The sequence below is a fragment of the Bos taurus genome, chromosome 15 (genome assembly GCF_002263795.3).
Source record: "Bos taurus isolate L1 Dominette 01449 registration number 42190680 breed Hereford chromosome 15, ARS-UCD2.0, whole genome shotgun sequence".
Taxonomy (NCBI): domain Eukaryota; kingdom Metazoa; phylum Chordata; class Mammalia; order Artiodactyla; family Bovidae; genus Bos; species Bos taurus.
This window is the reverse complement of record NC_037342.1, coordinates 25,857,778-25,879,238: the sequence shown is the minus strand read 5'-3', so window position 1 is coordinate 25,879,238 and position 21,461 is coordinate 25,857,778. Positions and strand designations below refer to the sequence as shown.

The 21,461-nt window shown below is 39.1% G+C and overlaps 1 protein-coding gene across 13 annotated transcripts in view; it reads left to right on the top strand.

Annotated features, from left to right (window-relative positions):
* CADM1 (cell adhesion molecule 1) overlaps window positions 1-21,461 on the top strand; it is a 350,114-nt gene that overhangs the window by 191,819 nt on the left and 136,834 nt on the right. For 6 of the 13 annotated variants that reach the window (XM_059874768.1, XM_059874767.1, XM_059874765.1 and 3 more), the window contains exon 2: window positions 11,228-11,314. The exons of 6 other annotated variants lie outside the window; for them this stretch is intronic. In XM_059874768.1, the coding sequence (XP_059730751.1) occupies window positions 11,228-11,314 (87 nt within the window). Of the gene's footprint in view, window positions 1-11,227; window positions 11,315-20,870; window positions 20,935-21,461 lie in introns of all 13 variants that reach the window. One more of the 13 variants, XM_005215847.5, reaches the window with a different exon arrangement.

Genomic DNA, 21,461 nt, shown 5'->3' with positions numbered 1-21,461 from the left:
GGGATCATCCTGACCCAGGGATCGAGCCCAGGTCTCCTGCATTGACAGGTAGATTCTTTACCCCTGAGCCACCTGGGAAACCCCAGGAAATAACTCTTAGTTATCTACAAAATCTCTCCACACTACTGTCCAGAGCTGTTGTTTTACCTCTCTAACATTTCTTGGATTTCTTTGTTCTGAAGCTGAATTTGTCCTTCATTTTCTTCACCATCATTTCCTCTTGCCTAGTCACTCAGTTGTGTCCGACTGTTTACAACCCCATAGACTGCAGCCTGCGAGGCTCCTCAGTCCATGGGATTCTCCAGGCAAGAATACTAGAGTGGGCTGCCATTTCCTTCTTCTCATTTCCTCTTACTGAATTTTAATTCAGCCACTTCCAAGGCACTTATCTTCTTTAGAAATTCTTATTAGTTGACTTTTACTAGATTTGGAAAATGAGCCATTGGCTAGAAAGAACATACTAGTCAAGTGAAATTTCACTCACCCATTCTTACTCCCCAACCCACATTAAATTATGCTACAGAATTTTAAGACTTTTTTTTTTAATTTGGACGTATATGTTAGTGTTTTCATTTAAACATCAAAAGGAACTTTAGGGTAAGAAGATATATTCGTGGTTTGATGGAAAATGTCACACATTGGTGCTGGAATATCACAAATATAATGCTTCATATATTTCTACCAAATGGTTGATTAAAAGTTGCACAAAATATATAACACATCTCTCGAAAGAAGATATATAGTTGGCCAATAAACACAGAAGCTCAACATTATTAGTCACTAGAGAAATGCAAATCAAAACCAAAATGAGATACTATTTCACATCCACAAGGATGACTAAACTAAAAAAAGACAGCCAATAATAAGTGTTGGCAAGGATGTGGGGAAATTGGAATTTTCATGCTTTGCTAGTGATAATGTAAAATAGCTAATTTGGGAAACAGCTTGGCAGTTCCTCAAAAAGTTAAACATAGAGTTACCATATGACCCAGCAATTACTCCTAACTGCATACCCTAGAGAACTAAAACATATGTCCACACAAAAACAAGTACATGAATGTTTATAGCAGTATTATTTATAATAACCAAAAAGGTGGGAAGCACCCAAATGTCCAGCAGCCAATGAATGAATAAACAGAATGTATGCACACACAAACACACTGGAATATTATTGAGCAGCAAGAAGGAACACGGTTCTGACACATGCTGTAACATGGCTGAACCTTGGAAACATCATGCAGAGTGAAAAAAGCCCAAAGGTCACTTATTAAGTGATTCCATTTATATAAAATGTATAGAATAAAAAGTCTATAGAGACAGAACATAGATCAGTGGTCTGCTAGGGGCTGGAGGAAGAGAACAGAAGTCACTGCTACTGAGAGTAAAATTAGTTTTGAAATGAAGATAATCTTCTGAAATTAAGAGGGATAGTTGCACAATTCTGTGAATATACGAACAACAATTGAATTGTATACTTTGAATAAATTGTATGCTTATGAATTGTATTTAATTAAAGCTCTTATATAATACACACATAAAGACGTGTGTACATACTTATGAGCATATATGTATACACACATATATCTCATTAATAGCTGTGCATGCTTAGAGTCTGCATCTGATTCATCCTTGTATCTTCTAAAGTACTAAACAATGCCTTGCAAAAGGAAGCCTTAGATAAATGGTTGAAAAATGAATGAATGAATGAGTTAATGAAATAACAAAATTATGAGTAGTCTTATAATGTGCACTAGCAAACTCCAGGAGACAGTGAAGGACAGAGGAGCCTGGCATGCTGCAGTCAATGGGATTGCAGAGAGCCGGACATGACTGAGTGACTGAACAGCAACAACAACTTATAATATGTGGAAGAATTTTTTTGGCAAGTACTACAGGAAAGAGGTAAAGACAACGGCCAAGAATGGAACCTTATGGTCACTCAGGCTGACAGTTCAGCTGTCCTGTCATTGATCTGCGACCAGGACTGATAGAATCATGTGATACCTTGATGTCAGCTAGTTGGTGTCTTCCTTTTTTCCTTTGAGTGATAGCTTGACAAAATATACTGTAGCAACTGTATGTTATGCGGATGATGCACGATGCTCAGACTCTGTTGTGACCTTTATTTTTATGAGCTGTGAGAATTAAGAACCTACCAGTTTTAGTTTAATTAAGCAGTAAGACGGAGCAGATGGTGTGTTTGTGGGTGATGACTGCATTCCTCTGGTTCCCTCAAGCAGGGCTCTAACCCCATGGGATGCGTTGCCTAGAGTGTCACACCACTGATGCAAAATGACTTGGAAGACAAACAAGTGGCATTAACATAGTTAGAAAATCTTAGGGAACATTTTGCAACAAGATCTGACCACCGCAGAAAGTTCTGCTAGTTAGCAGCGACTGGAACTAGAGTGTTCCGAAGAGGAATCCGTGACGTGACATGGTTGTAGTAGTTTACTGCCTATCTTTATTCTCCAATATTTGCAAGTAGAGCATTGGAAGACTTTGATTACCCTGCTATTCTTTTATGTAATCTGGGTCAAACATTAAGAATGCATTGGAATACAATTTACATGTTTTAAAGTGCTCAGAGAAGAATAGGTAAATGAGGAAGCGTTGAATTTATGGCAGGTTGTTTTATTATGTTTGCTTTTAGTCACTAGGAGAGCCCAGAGAGTGTCCCACAATATGCATTTTTTTCTCCCCAAATACTGTGTGCTTACTGCTAGCATATTCACTCCAGAGGATGTTTAAAAACATACATAAGCAGGGAGAATATGGGATTAATCCAGTTCTTCTCACTGATCATGCGGCTCTTTGGGGAGAAAACTGAAATGTTAAGTTGAATTACTTTCTCTTTATTGTTAAGAGAGAATATCTGTCTGGTTCAGATTCGTTTCCCTTTACTGTCTTTGAAAAATGGAATTACTTGAAAGCTGGTATAAAACTTGTAATTACACAATGTTTTAGATCCTAAGATAATATACCTCGATTTTCCTCATTAATAAAATATATGAAATCATCAAAATGAAATACAATCACTTACTGGCTATAATGTTGTTAAAAGTATGAACTATGTGGATATTCTAAAATATAGCTATCATTGCTTTAGGTAGAAGAAAGCATTTGTCTTGTTTCTTAGCTACAAAGACTGGGATTCTAGTTAAATCATGAACTTCAAAAGTAATATTTTAACAGAGGATATAATTTCTCTTTGGGAAAACCCATGTTTTATACTGATTTTTCTTTTTAATTATAAAGAAAGGATTTCTTTTGCTTTTTAAGGTTGTTGTCACCACAAAAGCCAAAACTACATCATCCTTCCAGATAATCTTCTAGAAGCCCTTTTAAAATTAATAAAATGAAGCATTTCTTTTCTGGATTCCCACCAACTCCAGCATATTCTGGCATTGAAGTTATGAAATTGAAGGTGTACACACTAATCTTGCAATTTTTCTTGTAGGAATACAAGATTTTTAACCTTTTAGTTAAAATTCACCAGTGTGTAATACAGGGAAATATCTATAAATACCTAACTGCATAGGAAATCCAATGTAATAACTTATTATAGCCTGTAAATTATTAATGATTTTGATATGAGAAATTACAAATTATTTTGTTATGGAAACATACTTCATTGCAAAATCAGTAGTATTTCATTTCTTTACAGAACTGGATTTTTATTTATCCAACTAAAATTTAGAAAAGAAGAGACTAGATCATTTCCCGTTTACTTGGTATATAAGTATCTTGCCAGTTCTTTTGTAGTTCTGCTTAGTATATATATTCTTGTTGTTCAGTTGCTCAGTCGTGTCCAACTCTTTGCAACCCAAAGGACTGCAGCATGCCAGGCTTCCCTGTTCTTCACTATCTCCTGGAGTTTGCCCAAACTCATATCCATTGAATCAGTGATGCCATCCAACCATCTCATCCTCTGTTGTCTTCTTCTCCTCTTGACTCCTCTTCCCAGCATCAGGGTCTTTTCCAGTGAGTCAACTCTTTGCATCAAGTGGCCAAAATATTGGAGCTTCAGCTTTAACATCAGTCCTTCCAATGAATATTCAGGGTTGATTTTCTATAGGATTGACTGGTTTGATCTCCTTGCTACCCAAGGGACTCTCAAGAAATGCTTCATTTAATTAATTTTAAAAGGTTTCCTCGAAGATTATCTGGAAGGATATAGTTTTTTGGCTTTTGTGGTGACAACACCCTTAAAACGCAAAGGAAATCCTTTCATTTTTTTTTTTTTTTTGTAATATTCTACAGGACTCCAAAAGAAGACCTTACCAGGAAGATAAAATCATGCCTGATAATTTTAGGAACGTTAGAATTATTTATTTTCATTCTCTAAAATCAGTAATATGTTAATTCTCTAGCATCCAGATTGTTTATCTAACGATAATACTTCCCTTTTATGATGATGCTGAATAGTTTGCATTATTTTTGTATTAGAGGAAGTAATGAAGTCTATCAAGATGTGCATATACCAGTAATTGACAATCTGCACATATCGCTTGATTCTCTCCTGAGTGGTCTGACCATTTTGTTGAGAGCATTGGACTTAGAATTAGACTTGCCTTCAGATCCTGGCTGTGCTACTGTATCATTTAGGAATTCCTTTTGGCTCTGCAGTAGACCCCCCCCAAATGATGGCTTAAATACTAGGTTATTTTGTCACCTAACGATAGTCTGGAAGGGGGGCAGTTCAGGGCCCCCACTCAGTCTGCAGGAACTCAGCCTCCTCCTTTCTACTTCATAGTCCCCAGGTGGTACCTTCTAGTCCAGGATGACTGCGGGGGCTGCAGGTAGAGCTGCTGCCCCTTAGGCAGAAGGAAAGACAATGAAGAATACTCCAGGCAGAACCGACTTCTTTTCCCATCCCACACAACCCTTGCACTGACAGTCCCTGACCGACCCGTGAGGGAGGTAGGAAATGCTATCTTCACCGCAGCCAGCCAAAGAAGAAGGCTCTGTTAACCGAGCACTTAAGGGAAGAATCGGAGAAGGCAATGGCACCCCACTGCAGTACTATTGCCTGGAAAATCCCATGGACAGAGGAGCCTGGTAGGCTGCAGTCCATGGGGTCGCTAAGAGTCGGACACGACTGAGCGACTTCACTTTCGCTTTTCATTTTCATTCATTGAAGAAGGAAATGGCAACCCATTCCAGTGTTCTTGCCTGGAGAATCCCAGGGACGGGGGAGCCTGGTGGGCTGCCGTCTATGGGGTCGCAGAGAGTCGGACACTACTGAACCGACTTAGCAGCAGCAGCAGCAGCGGCAGCAGGGAAGAATAGATATTTGCTAAGCAACTAACATCCTCTGCCATAGTGACCTTGAGTAATTGAGCCCCAGCTTCCTTGTCCTTAAAAATGGTTGTGAAAATAGAATCTAATTCATAGACCCTAATATTTCAAGTATCAAGTGAGTTCATACATCTAATGCCTTTAACACAATGCCTGACATATAATAAATAAGCCATAAGTGTTATTATTCTTTCTAGCTATTTCCTTAATATCTCTAGGTTAATATCACATAGATATTGCAAACTTGAAATGTTCAAATGTATTACAGATGCTTATTGCCTTCCCTTGCTCACCATCTATCTAGTCTTACAAGCTAGAAACCACAGAACAGTCTCTGAATAGCTCTCTGTTCCCATTTGTACTCAGCAGTCACCAAGTATAATTCTGCCTGCAAAATTGTTCATGGATTTCTCCACCCTGTCCCTCTGTGTCCATTACCACTATCGGAATTCAAGCTGTCTTCATCCCTCGCTTTCCACGGGTCTTCACTATCTACCAGGTAACATCCAAACTCCTGAGGACAGTAGTCGAAGTCTTCGTATAATCCCTGTAATCTGACTGCAATACTGGCATTACCTTGATTCAACCGCCCCCTCCGAGTTTTTCCAGATCACACCTTTCTTGTTCTCTGGCTCCACTGAAAACTCCCTCTTATCCAGATGGGGCATTGTGACTCTCATTTCATCTCCAGGATAGCTGTTGAAGAATTCTCAAGTTGAAACATGAAGAAACTAAGCACAGATGCATTTCAGTCAGTAATTTTGAATATCTAGATTTGCTTTCTGGCAACTACTTTGGGATTTTGTTTATGAGGCCAGCGGATAGATAGGTACACCGGCATGGCACTCCTTATCATAACAAGGTACCTAAGTGTGTAAGGATAAAAGAACAAAGGGCTCTTGAGTGAAAGGAGTGCGTTTGGGGGGAGGGGAGTTGATGTCTCTCAAATGGATAGGTTAGCATGTTCAGCAATTTTCAAAGTATTGGTTTAGATCTTGAAACTCATTATTTTTACTTTGCTAGACAATAGCATTAGTTTAGGTACTTAATGTGAATGCTATGGATGCATTTTGCTTTCAAATTGAAATGAAGTAGAGAAGGTTAGCTCTATTGAGGTTGTGTGTGTCTCTGTGTGTGGAGTGCCTAACGGGATGTATAATGTAATTTCAAAGCCCTCTGATGCAATATTTGGAAAACTAAGTTTGTAGTACAATTAAAACATATCTTTGGTCATAGATTACTTGGCCTTTTGCCATTCTCGTAGGCAATGTCCTACTTAAATAGCCTGGATTGGCTGAGAAAAATAATTGCTGCTATGAAATAATTTTGCAATTACCGCTGTAATTAAGGGCAGTTTGTTAATGAAAGTGCTTGGTGAATAATGACTGCAGGGCACTCCATCTTGCAGCTTCATGCCAGATGATTGGTTCATGTGGTGGAGGCAGTTAGGGAATTAGTGACACAGCTGTCATGGTTACGGGATGGATGTAAATATCCTTTGCAGTTGATGATGAAGAACCGTCATTAGCCTTCTGCCCCTTGGGAACTGGTCAGATGAACAAAAATAAACTTAACACATGATGGTAAAAGCCATTCCTTCTGTCTCCTTTTCTTCAGTTTGAACAATTAACATTCTAATAGAAGCTGCAGAGAGAGTGTAGATGAACCCTCTCCACTTTTCCAGGCATGTTAGTGTGATAAATGTTCCTCCTGGTAGGGCATTGGTTGTTCACAGTTTATAACCGCTCTTATTAGCTTATGGGCCAGTTAAAAACTGCTCTTTAGAGACCCACAGGCCCCATTTAAATTTTTCTTGTTCATCTCCAGGTGTTGTAGATTCAGTTCGGCCCTTTGAAGAGTGCCCGTGGATGGATTTTTGCACGTTGTTTGTGTGGCTGCAGGGCCAATGAAAGATCAGTTTTCTGTAGTTGGGTTTATTTGCTTGTGTAAAATTTATGTTGTTATGAAGATGACCTGGATGCTTGTCTGATCTTGCTTTGTAGTTTAAAAAGTCCTTGTTGAAGGTTGAGGATCCTTTTTTTTTTTTTTCCTCCTTAAAATAAGACACCCTAGGTGTCTAAGTGTGCTTCCTATTTATATTCATTCCACTTCCTTGGTGTTTTGATGTTGTTTTTCATTGTAAATTTGCTTAAGCAATCTTTTGTAGAGTAATTTCATAACATGCACACACGGTGGTTTTACATTGAGATGCTCGTGATCTGCAACTCATTAACTTTTGCTGACTGGAAAGTCAGTATTACGCTGTGCATTTTCTCTTGCTTTATCTTGCTATCTAGTCAGTTTTATTCCTTGTAAGAGATGTTCATTGAACACTTCCAAGTAACTTAAGCACAACTCCTCTTGATGCCCAGGGTACTAAATCTTCTTTTTGGGGCCCTAAGGAGGGATCCCTGGAGTTTGTGTCATTACATCAGAGTCAATCACCTACCCTTAAACAGGGGACGTCAACAGGTTTCTGGGTTTGAGTTCACAATGACTGTTCATGGTGACACTATGCGTAAGAAGGATGGGTTTCTTGCTCCTTGTGTTGGGGGGTTTCTTGCACTTGCCGAATGCTCTCTTTGATGCTTGGGTTTCCTCTTGGCTTTAGCAAGAGGTGTTGGATGGAAGGGATGAGAATTCTCTCTCTCTCTCTCTCTCTCTCTCTCTCTCTCTCTCTCTCACACACACACACACACACACATACTGTGGCTCAAACCTCTGCCTCTTCATTTTGCCTTCATTGGCTGTCACAGAGAATGAAAAATGTCAGCAAGTTCAGGTATGAACAGAGCCCTGTTCTGATGTTGAAATGCTGGCTACTGAGTCATCTGACTCTCTACTTCAGATGAACTCCTTACTCCTTTTCTCATCATTTGTCGATAAGTGACTCTAGAGATTCTTGTAGCCAACTTCATTGTGATCAGATATTCTCAGATACAGGTTAGCTTGCTGGTCCCAAATGGTGAGTGCCTAAAAGTCAAATAACTTGAAAAACCTCGCATTTTGAACATTTAAAAACAGATTTGTGTGTTTATATATATATATATATATATATACATACACACACACATATATACATATATGTGTGTGTGCATGCACACACACACACACACATGTATATATCTCAGTCCAATAAATGACAACTCCTGAAGGGTATTCTGAGGCATGGTCACAGCTGGCAAAGTGATTTGGGTTCTGGTGGAATGTGACTTTGCAGGCACTATCTTCACAGTGCAGGGGGAGCTGGCAGCAGGCTTTGCCTTAAATCAACAGCGGAAAGCAGGCAGAGAGGACATGTGCTAGAAAACACCTTCCAGGCCTCAGGAAAACTGCGCTTCTGCTTTTAGCTAGAGTATGGGCTTTTGTGGTAGGTCAGTTCAGTTCAGTTCACTTCAGTAGCTCAGTCCTGTCTGACTCTTTGCCACCCCGTTGACTGCAGCATGCCAGGCTTCCCTGTCCATCACCAACTCCCGGAGCTTACTCAAAACTCATGTCCATTGAGTCGGTGATGCCATCTAACCATCTCATCCTCTGTTGTCCCCTTCTCCTCCTGCCCTCAATCTTTCCCAGCATCAGGGTCTTTTCTAGTAAGTCAGTTCTTCGCATCAGGTGGCCAAAGTATTGGTGTTTCAGCTTCAGTATCAGTCCTTCCAGTGAACACCCAGGACTGATCTCCTTTAGGATGGACTGGTTGGATCTCCTTGCAGTCCAAGGGACTCTCAAGAATCTTCTCCAGCACCACAGTTCAAAAGCATGAATCTTCAGCACTCAGCTTTCTTTATAGTCCAACTCTCACATCCATATAGGACAAGATAACTGCAATAGAAAAGGAAAAAACGATTGTGTCTTTAATTGGTGTGGCTTGAGGTAGGGGTACTGGGGAACATCCTCCTCCTCCAGGAGAGATGTGACACGCTGCAGTGTTTAGATACTCAGTGTGTGTTCCCATTTTTGTTTGGTTTGATGACGTTTTGATTTTTTTTTTTCTGGCTAAACATATGAGACATGAGTTTAATTGAATTTCCAAGCCAACTCTGCAGGCGCCCTCATAAAGTATATTTAAAGATGCTTTACAGAGTTTTAAGAGAGGCAGCCATGCGAATTTAAGAATCTGTAGGGGGCAGGAGGACAGGTTCTGAGTTTGGATCAGTAGTTGAAATTCCCAAGCAAAACCAAGTCTGTTCTCCTGCAGTTTTCTGGGCTAGTTTGGACAAGAATCGGAGTCTGCCTTTTTCACATAACAGCTCTGTCAAATTTACCTCATTTCTCCAGGACAAGTCAAAAATTTCCATTGGTCACCACGGTGATAACAGATCGTGTCCCATTCTGTCCTATCACCATCCTTTCTATGAAAGCAACACTAATTATAAAAATTGAACATAAATTTGTACTGTTTAATAGGTTTGGGTTTAATTTTGCTTCAGTGGGAAGGCTTTCGATTAAAAGAATCTTTTTTTCCTCTCCTCCTCCCCCCTTTTTCTTTTGGTAGAACAGTTAGTTAAAGGCGTAGGAAATTGATTTTAGTGTCACAGAGGACATTTCTGACAGGAATGTACGTTGAAATGATTCAAAGCATCTGTTTCTCTTGCATGTGCCCAGCGCAGCTGAGAGCTGTACCTAAATTAAACTGTTGAACGTGTCAGCTCTGAATCGGATCACAATTTACATCCAGTGGCTTGGTTGGAATTTCTAGCATTTCATGAACTTCCTCCCCTAATTTACGAAACGAGTTCTCACTCAAAGTGACCATTTGTTCTAGATGCCAATATGTCATGGTCAGAATCGATTGAGCTTTAGAGTTATTTGTTTTCGTACGGTCACTTTGCCTATGAAACGAAATGCTGTCTGCAGTCTGTATTTCTCCTGGCAGGGTTGGTGGATGATGGTTTGGTGGGTGTTTTTCTTACTATTCATCTTCCCCCTGGTGCTGTGTCTATCATGCAATCTGGCACCAGGAATTCTGCTGGTTGGTGATAGTTCCTGAGCACAGGAATTGCATGTACTCTGTTGGCAGCTGTATCCAGGGCACCCAGCGTAATATCTGGGAGGCACTAAATGAATGAAGAATGAGCGTTTTCTACATGATCACGTGGTCGTCTTAGACTCTTGACTCCGAGGGCCCGCTTGTCTACCCTTGTGTTTCTTAGGAATTAGGAAGGCTCACTTGTATCAATTATAGTGAGGTATGTCCTTTGAAGTTGAAGGACAGGGGCAATTATTGTGTGTATGTGAACTTTTTACATTCACAGAAGAAATAATTTACTGGGAATGAGAAGGAAAAGTGACTCCTGATGCATAATAGGGACCGGAGCTCGTTAACTTAATTACTTAGTGGTCCCTGACAATGCTTTTCTCCCCTGTGATCACCCTCTTACCCTTATGCAGTATTTACCCGTGGACTTGGATAGAGAATGCCGAGCAGAGTGGCTTCCACCCCTGCCCTTCCCTGTGCTCGCGGGTCCACACCCAACTGAGGCTCACAGTGCTGTTTGTACAGGGGTGTCCTGAGGCGCTAGTGCTGCATGGACTCACTCTGTTGACCTTGACGATTAGCAGGTTGCTCCTGACAAGTCGGTTGAGAGCATTATTCATAATTTTGTCATGGATACTCTTGCATCTCCAATAGCAATTCTCTGAGAACCTATTAGTGAAGTTAGAAAGCTGCAAATTTTGCAGTGAGTTGGATATTTAGAAATTAAGTTTCCTTTGCTTAATAGTTTGAGGTGGATGCTCTGGTTCTATGGATAGTCTAGCTCAACCCAGCCATTCAGTGACCAAGGCTAACAGTGGCTCTGCCGCCTTCTACAAAGAGATTCTGGAGTCGTTCCAGTCACACCCTTTTAGCCTCTTGTAAGAGAGAAAGGGAAACGGGAGGGGAGCAGTCTGTTCTTTGGACACACATCCTTTCTGCTCACTCCGGCAGGACATAGTCACCTGACCAGCCTAGCTGCGGGGACGGCTGGGAAATGCAGAGTAACAGCCACTCTTGTGCCAGGCTGCCTGGATGAAGGTGAGAGTGGGTGAGTGACAGACAGCAGGCTCTGGGCCACAGGCTTGCTTGGTCTTGCAAAATTCCATCGTTTACCATAGACTTTACACTGTCTGATTACTCCCCCCTTTCGTTTCTTGGGGTCAAGCTGTTTATGAAGATGATGATGTACATCCTGGTCGAGCAGCTATCTTATGTCCTTCTGGTTAATATCAATGCACGTATGTATTTTTTTTTAACACTTTGAAAGCAACGTCAATCCTCTGACCAGCTTGTCTGCCCCTTGTATCACATTGGAATGCTTGTGTAATTTCCCTCCACTTTTTTGTCTTTGGGAAGCATGGTAGTATAGAGACGTTTTGGTAGATTTGTAATCCCTTTTTCTTCACCTGGGAAGATATTGTACATACCGTCGGTATGTTCATCGTTATTCAGGAAAACTTGGACAGCATCAATACTGTTGTCTGCAAATATTATTGTCTAGTATATACAGATGGTCACTGCCTAATGTAAAATTAGGTTTCTATTCAGGATCTTTGTTCAGAAACAGTTCTTGAGTTGACATGAGAAATTGTTGCCAGTATTATCAGTTTTGACTTTTCTAGTATATTTTCTCCAAGGATCGACAACAGACTTTCGCCTACTTTGATTAGATTTTAGAGACAATGTCTGATTCTCTGCTCACACCGTTCAGAGAAATTATACTCCAAGCCATCTCCTGATGCTTTAGGATGGAATATGTCAAGATCTTCAAGGCATTTAAACCTGTGTTGAGATTGGCTTAGTATCCTTTGCTACTTTACCACAAACGAGGGGTTGTCAGTTCTTGCTGTGCAAGAAATGTTATTTTTAAAGAGAGGATTTAAATGATAGTCATCTGACTTTTTAAGTCTTAGCTCAACTAGACAGTTTTAGTTTTATGCAGACACAAATCACCTTGAGTTTTGTTTTATTTTTGGTGAGAGAGGACCAAGAAATAAGTTAGGTATATTCTAAGCCATGGTCAGTAGATGTTCTTTATTTGATGTAGGGGATAGTTTCATTTTAAATACACAATATTTTGATACATCTTGTTGTTCCACTGTAGATAGTGCATAAAGTAGGAGTTGCTGTTTTGTGAAGTGCTTTCTGAGTATGATTCATTATAAGGTCACAGTTCTGTGATTTCAGCTATATTGAAGCTACTATTAATGAATGAGTACATATCTGCAGTGTATTCATATAGCTTCCTACCCTCCAGTGATCAAACCATGAGATGCTTCAGTGTAGAAGAGCTTGCTAAAGGTGATGGGCAGAAAGTACACTCTTCCAGTGGTGATATTAATCTATCTTCGGTGTCTTGTGAATGGGCTTAATGTCTAGGATATGGACATTATTAAAATAGGACTTATCCAAAAATAAAGTTCTTGAAGTGTAAATAAAGTAGCATTGGAGCAAGAAACAGATCATTTTCCCCCCCTGATATTTAACCAGTTGCCACCTTGCCTTGCTCACTTATTGCAGCATCTCGTGTGACTGTCACTGCTCTGTCACATCATTCTGTAACTCTGTGTTTATATTTCCGTCTTCCGTACCAGACTGTGAGCTTCTTGGAAGGAGGCGACATGTTCATTTCAAGTTTGCATGGCACATCTACTCAATAAATGGGTGACGAATGAACTAAAGGAGGGATAAGTATCTTCAAGCAGGAAAATCTTGTCCTTATGTCAGTTGTTGGAAACTAATCTAAAGACCCTCAGAGTTTGGGGAAAAAAATGTTATATACGTTTTCTGAACACTGAGAATCTTTCGTTGTCCATCTCTGCTCATCTGCCCATCTGATTACTTAATCTTTTCTTTAAAAATTAAGAAAAAATACACACCAGGTAGATTGGTCTAAAATGATGAATCTGATGTTTTTAGTCTCCTCGTTGTAAAAGCAGAAGCTTTTGGGGAGGGGGAATTTTCTTCTGTGACAAGTGTCTGACCCACCCCCTGCCCTGCAAGCTTGATGCCCACCCTGAGCCTATTTACTCCTCTGTGAAACTGACAACCTCACCAGGCTCTGTGTGAACCAAAGGAGACACTTTAGTCCAGAGGCTCACAGGTACTAAGCTTCCAGCATGCATTAGTTATAAAGATAACGAGGATAATTATGATTTGTTCTTTTCCTCAGAAGTCTTCCTTGTTTAAATATTTACAAGGTCTATGACTTATTTGTGGTTGTTTTCCTTTATTATGCTCTTAAACAGAACTGTTTCCCTAGAAATCAAATGGCATCCTGCATACCTAGGAGCAGGGCTTAGGGAAAGTTAGGTGAAGCTGGTTCTCTTCGTTCACGAAAAGCAGGATGTAATAAGATCACCTTTCTCCCCGCTTTATAGAGGTGTCAGATCATGCGTCGGATGAACTATGTAAAGTGGCAGTTGTTTGTTTTTTCAACATATACTGCCTGAAAGGAATAGAATCTCTTCCTGTCAGATGGTTCTGTAAGCTTGCTCAAAGCCCAGTGAAAAGATAAGGTGCCACAGACTTTTGTGTTACCGACAAATATTACTCTTTTTTTCCTTCGTTTTAAAGAACAGATTTCTAGGTCGACAGTTGTGTTAAGGAATTTTCTATTCTGTTAAGGCTCTAGTGATGCGGTGCAGTGCCTCCTCGCTTATCTGGAGGTCTTAATATCAGATGACCTCGGCTATCTGGAACACAGCGGCTGGGCCCTGAGTAAACCAGAAAAGCCTCTTGAACTGCCTGCCATAAAAAATGTCACAAAGTCTTTTGTATTAAAATGTATGCAAATCACTCAAAGAAAGCACTCCAGGGTTTCACCAACACCAAATTATTTCTGAATTTTACAATCCTATAGAACTTGTACAAAATCTTATCTATCTTGTTATTTTTTTTCCCTCCAGTGTCCATACATTGGAGTCAGAAGATGGGAGATTTGAGAGGTACAGGATAGGGGGATGTTGCTAGATTCTAGTAGCCTCAAGTAGAAGGAGAAGTTCACTGATAATGCTGGCCCAGATGCCTATGTGACCTAAACCAGCTGCGAGAGTGAAATTCTTTTTATTTTGCTCATTTAAAATGATAGGTATTATATAAACTTGTAGAACATTGTCCTCAATATAGTTTAAATAAGAACGAAACTGATTTTATGGAACACTTCATGACGATTCCAGATGAATCAAGAATTCTCCTTTCTCTGTGGCATTTTCTGCTATTAATAGCATGGCATTCCTGAGGCATAAATCTTGGTTTTTTATTTTCGAGTAAGTTTCCTCTTTTGCTTTTCCCCATTGTTCATATATGATTCTCCTCAACCTTAGTTTTCCCCTTAAAGGATTTAAAACAGGTATTTTTAAAACAGGTAAGATAGCTATAGAGAAACTTAAGGTGTCTCGAATATTTGAATTTGTCAAAGTTTGATTTTTTTAGTGTTAAGCATCCCATCCTGCATTAACACTCTCACCCCAAATACAGAACAATAACCAAAACCCACAAAAAAGCACTGTATTAATGTCTACTTCCCCTCCGTAACTACAATTAGAAACTTGAGGCAAGGGATTATTCTACAGAGCATCACCAGAATCTAGCACCATGCCACACACAGAGACAGTGCTCAGTAATCCTTGCAGCAACAATTGTTTGAGATAGAAACTGTTTTTATCCCCATTTACAGATGAAGATTTGGAAGTTCAGAGAGACAGAGTGGTTTGCCTCGCGTCACACAGCCAGAGGGTACAGCCACAGCAAGCATGGGCAGTAGTCCCTGTTGCCAAGGCTGTATTATATTAGCTGCTATGCTCACTGCTCAACTTCAAGAGAAGCTTAGTGTTCCTGGACTTGCCATTTCAATTCTTCATAACTTAGAAGAACTGAGTTCCTGTTTCTTAATTGACAAAAAGAAAAAAAAAAGACTGATTGAAATCCATTATTAAACTTCTCTGGTTGATTGAATTGGCATAGCTGCCTAGCTCAGAAAATGAACTATTTTGAGACCTCTGAGATTTCATGCTTAAACTAACCCCCCCACCCCCTGCCCCACTCAACTACTCTTTTCTTTTCTTTTCTTTACTTTGGCAGAATTCTTGGGTTATACACTGAAAAGCCCATGAGTTACAGCTAATCTGTGTGTTTAAAATTATACATTGACACTCCTTTTGGCTTTCCTTTTTGAAACTTTTTTTTAGAGGGTTGACAACTTTAAAAGAAATGGCATGTTCCTTCAACCTCAAGAACATTTTATTTAAATTTAGTCACTGGTTTGGGGAAAGAATAAACAGAACCTTCACTTAAATGTTCCCATGTCTTAGAAGAATGAATGGGTAGTGATATGATTTATAGCTGGAATAAGAATAAAGAAGATAAAAAGAAAAATGAAACCCCAAATTATTGGTTTCAGCAGAGCATTTCTGATCTAATTCAAAACTGTGAATACCGTTTATGCCCTGCTTAAAGGTTTCCTGCCAGGTTGTGGAAGCAAATCCCTACCTTTTGTGTAAAATGTAGCATAATTCAGTGCTCATTGTCTATATAGATAATTTAAAGTGAAAAGAGGTAAATCACCATCCATAAATATATTCAGCACAGTGCCTCAATAAATATTTGTTGATTGACTAAATAGAAAAATGAATGAACAAATTTCATTCAAAAAGTAAAAATTGATATATTAGCATTTAGGCTATGTGTAACAGTTATAATTTACAAAAGTTAGTGATAAAAACTAGAAAAAAGTCTTTTGTGTCATTGATACCTATACCTTGCTACAAGAAAACCCAAGTATGAAAAATGGAATATGTTGTTTTTTTTTTTTTAAATATGTTGCTTTGTTAAAGAATTCACTCTTAAGATTCTAATATTTTCCAAAGAGACCTCAAAGGTCAGCTTTGTACTAAGTGGAAGTTCTCTCTCCTGGACTTTTAAATGCTTTCTAATATATTTAGTGATTGAAAACTCAGATTTAGAATAAATAATGGTTACAGGTTCTATATATCTAAATACATTTACTGCTGTCTATGACTTACTCTTCTTAAGTCTGAACTTCAACCATGGGTTGCCCCAAAATTACTTCTAGAAAACAGAGTTGGATTTATTTATTTAGCTGATGGTAGAATGTTTTGCTCCAGAGTGTGGAAGTTTTCTGTTGTGGTGTTTAAAACTTTCTCCAGTTAAGGACAAAAATCTTGTTGTAGGTTAAAAAAAAATACATAATATACTTTGTGTTTTTTACAGTTGTCATTTTAGAAAGTCACATAGTGATATTTCATTGAGGCTGTCATTGAGCAAAACCTTTTTTTTTTACTTCCCTTTATGCTTTTTATTTTAGATTATTCGAATAGTCTCAGCAGTAGCAGATCTTTATCCTTTGGGGAAAATTAATATATTTGGAAGCAGCCCAAAGTCACTTGAAATCATGCCTTGAGGTGGGCATTGTAGCTGTGGCTTTTTTCAGAATAAATGGCCAGGGGTAGCCCTGAGACGCTAGGATACAAGTGTGTCATGTTGACTCTCGTGGACGAGAAGATAAAAGAGTAGTTCAGCTTTGTGGGGGTCATGGCAGCATAAACTGGGTACGCAGATGGCCTTTCCAGGCATAAAATAAAGCCAATAATAGTAATACAATTTTAAGGACAATATGCATTTAAATTTTTAAATCTATAAAGTCCAGTGATTTTTCTTGAATGTTTTAACCTCATTAATTAAAGCCTCACCCTATAAAGCCTTGAACAGTGGTGTGCAGCACTAGGGCGAGAAGAACCTAGGTCCTTAGGACCTGTCGTTTCATCGCTTAGTCATGTCTGACTGTTTGTGACCCCATGGACTATAGCCTGCTAGGTTCCTCTGTCCATGGGATTTTCCAGGCAAGAATGTTGCAGTGGGTTCCCATTTCTTTCTCCAGGGGATCTCCCGGCCCGGGGATCAGACCCATGTCTCCTGCATTGGCAGGCAGATTCTTTACCACCGAACCACCTGGGAAGCCCACTTAGGACCTGGTTGGTCTGAAAGACGTGAAGGTGAACGTAAGGTTCAATATCAGCCTTGGCATTAGATGACACTAGTAATTGGGCCACAGCATATATTGTTTTTCTGGCTTAAGTAGTTGAAAATCCATTTTAAAATCTCCTTCTGACCTTGTTTTTTGGTGTTTATATTTTTTGCCTTCTCATCTCATTGGAAACAGTAAGTGCTCTTTGGTCCTCTTCCTACTGATGGAAGGTAAGGCTTTTTTCAGAACATATTTCTGAATTTCACATTTGCAGAATATGGCCACCAAGGGCATTTTACCTTTCCAAGTTGCTTCTTGCAAAGGAAAACTATGTCGTCAAAAAATTATTTAGGCTCTCGTGATCATACATGCTTACATCTGCTTGAAGTTTTTATCAAGAAAGCAAGACCAACAAATACTTTCAATGGGTTGGGGGAGAATCCATAACAAATATCTCTACAATGTGGGAAATTAAATCTGCCCTTAAGTATGGAAATCCAGATCAACAGATATGAAAACATTTAAAATATATGTTATATATATCTTGTAACAAGCAAGTGACGGGTCTGAAATACTTTCTTTGTTTTACTGCAACGGCATGATGCTAGCTCTGACATTCTGACTCTGCACCCCTTGCTTGCTCACCCGATCGATTATTCATGGGCAAGTTAAATCTTTCTCATTTTGAAAAGTGAAGCATGAGTAATTAAATGATGCATCCATAAGTTGGAAATCAGGTTTTTACTGAAGCCCAATAATGAATAAAAAGTGCATTAGCCAAATTAAAACTCTTGCCTGTCTATATATTGGCTATTGATGTGACTGTGAATTTCATTACTGTAGAGTGGAATCATGTTCATCAAAGAGCTTCCCAGAACTTTCCCTTGTATTAAAGTTCTGGTTTACTTCGAAATTGGTTAGGGGGCGCTAATTCTGTGACAGTTCATCTTGCTCACCAATTTATGTAAGACAGTTCTAAGTATCAGTGACTCGGAATTCTAAAAAAAAAAAAGTTACAGGCATTTTCTCTTGAGCTGTATTCGGTACACAAATAAACGTTTCCTCAGATTTTGGTCTATATTGATGGTCTATATGTGGGAATCTTTTAAACGGTGCATTGCTAAAGTGAATGGATGACTAGTAGTCTTAGTAGGTGACGTGTGTGTGTCTGTGTGTGTGCTGTGTGTGCATATCTGTGTATTTCTCCCACAAATATACCTTAAATAAAATTTTGAAGTTACATAATACTTATTATTTAAAGTGATTTGATGCTTAGAAAAATGTGTTGAAACTGAATATACTAGAAATAGGATATTACACCACCTGAAAGTTTGCATTACATATTCTTCAGTTTCATTTGAAACAGAATTGTTTCAGAACTAAACATCCTAAAATGAATAATGAATAGTGTTTCTCTCTTTAACACGAGTCACAGATAAAACATTGAGTGCACTCTTGGTGCTTCACCCCTTTGAATGCTTTAGCCCATCCCCCCACATTTGAAATCAAGATGCCAGTTACCTATTGGCTCCAAAAATACAGCAGTGAGGGAGATAGTGATGGTGGAAGGAACTAGGTTTTAATAGAACTTTAAAGAATCCCTCTTTCACTGTGGCCAGCCAATGCTCTATTTATCCTTTATCTCATTGTGCTGTGACTCTCCAAGCTAGAGGGGAGAGAAAAGCTTGTGAATCAAAGTGTGGATAAGAAGCAGAGACCAAAAGGACAAAAAAGCAAAAACTGACTAGAGGAAGCAGAGGACTGCCAACACAGAAAGGGAGGGGCATTTCAAAGACAGGATTGGGTGGACGCATGTTGAAACCAGAAAGAGAAGAAAGTTCTTTCGGATAATGCAAACTGGGTTGAGCTCTGTGTACACAATCAGCGACTTGTCTGAGCTGGAAGAAGCCCATGAATGGGAGACTAGATAAATCTTGCGGCCTTCTGGGAGTTGGATGGCAGGTGAGGCGAGAATCTAATTTTTTTCTGTCTTTGACATCATCTCCATTAAGCACCTGTCACGCAGTGACTTGAGGGCTCCAAGTGACTTGGATTCTAGCGTAACCCTCAGAAGTTGGTTTCACACTTGGTTGAGTGAGTCTTCATTTCACTATCTGAGCTTCTGCGCCTGCCCCCTAAGGTTCCGTTTCTTCCCTGGTGAGACGATCTTCGCCATCTTGGACTGCTGTACCCATGATCAAGAGTAGTCATTCCTTCACTCTCCATCTATCATCAGAGATGGCAGGTTGATAGGTTTTCCCCCTGTCTGCATAATTATTGTGCAAAACTTTGGACACAAGGCAGTAATTGCATATTACCAGGTAACTTAACTAGTCCAAAAACAAGGACAAAAATTGGCTCTATATACATGAGGACTTAATAAAGTGAAGCTTGTCATTTGTTTTGTTTTCCTTATGTGAGTTGTGAATTGAAATATATTTGTTTGTTACCCATTTTATCAATATTTATGTGTGTGTGTAATAGGGCTTTATTGTAGGCAGTTTTTAATTCTTTGTATGTCTGTATACCTGTTTGAAGTATGCTATCCAATAAGATTATTTCTTTGATAATTCCAAGATGAAATGCATAGGCAGTGGATGTGTCATTTTTAGCACAATGTCTCTATTTAAGTTTCCTTTGAAGCTAGGAAGTTTGGGCATAAGCTGTTTATTATGCCATAGTTGTATCTCTTCCTAAAGAAAACCACCATTGAATTAACTTTTGCATAGTGTATTTCTATCAAAGCATTTGATCCTTGTTTCTGCAAGATAATCCTAAGAACTTTTTATTTTGAGAATAGAAAACCATGATGGATTTAATTCATAAAGGGAAGCTGCTGCAAGGAATGTAAATGTAAGCGCTTGATAAGGTAGGATTTCCTAGTTGCTATGGCAACCTTTGGGTCATGAGCCTGAGAAAATATAAAGTAAGTCCTGAAGCTGTGAAGATGATTATAAAATTTAACTGTCATTCTTCATTTAGAGTTGATGGCAAACATTATTTACTTAAGTTTATCTCAAGGCAAGTAAGGATCCGTTTTTAAAAATCTGAGACTCAGATCACAAAGGAATCCATGTTGCACATGTCTAACATTATAAAGCACATGCAGCATTTTATTATTCTAACCAGACTATTTGTACTTAATATCCCTGTAGATTTGGTCACCTTCCTATGGAAGCCAACAGTTTTCATCTCTTGAATTCTTAATGAAGACTGTAGAAGGCAGCTGTATACATTGAGTAATTTTGCAGAAATGTGTGTGTGTTCCATGCCAAAAAGAAGGCCTAGGGGATTGTGTGGAAAGAAGGCCTTTGTGCCTTCTTTTCAGGTTCAAATATAAATAAACTGTTTAGGGTGGACCAATGCCAGGAAGGGATGTTAATACAGTTGTATATTTTCAAAATATATCACAACCTGGAGAGTAAAGAGGTGGGTTACAATCTCTTTCATTAATGCTTCCCTGCTCCCTTCCAGGACATGGTGGTGGTGAAATGCATTTTTTTCTACTATGGAAGAATGACTACAAGGCATCAGATCTCTAAATTGAAATATGATGCTTAACCATGTAGTATGACAAAGTATCTGCTTTTCTTTCTTTATCTTTTACAGAATGCTGTTAATTTGTACTAATGACCTATGAGACCCATTGCAAATTACCCAGTCTTGCAAATTAGTGAGTATGTGAACAAATACTATAAAACTATCAGATACAGCATCAAACAAATGTAGTTTATTGCAGGAAGAAAAATAGACTTGCATATTGAGAGGGAACATATTTTTACAACCAGATAAGTGCTTTCCTGTCGTCTGCTTGCCCTTCGGGGAGCGTCAACACATTATATGGTCTGTGGCAGCCAATGGCTTACTGGCTCTTGAGCAAGAAACATCATTTTTTTTTTTTTTTTTTAATGCAGGCATTAGAAAATCTCAGTGATTACATGTATACTGGAATCTGGTGTTGAAATTTTTTCCCATATCCTTTGCCTCCTTAAAAAAAAAAGGTTCCTCTTTCCAACTTTGTATGCTGAACCTTTACACCAAAAAGAGCAGAATTTAATGTTATTAAGAACAGAGTGTATACTTGGCTGGCTTTTCTGTACCGCACCCATCTGAGTCTGAACCTGCAGGATGATTCGTCCCCTCCCTTTTGGAGGATGAGGGAGAACCCAGCCCACACACCCAGCAGCATATACTCCGCTC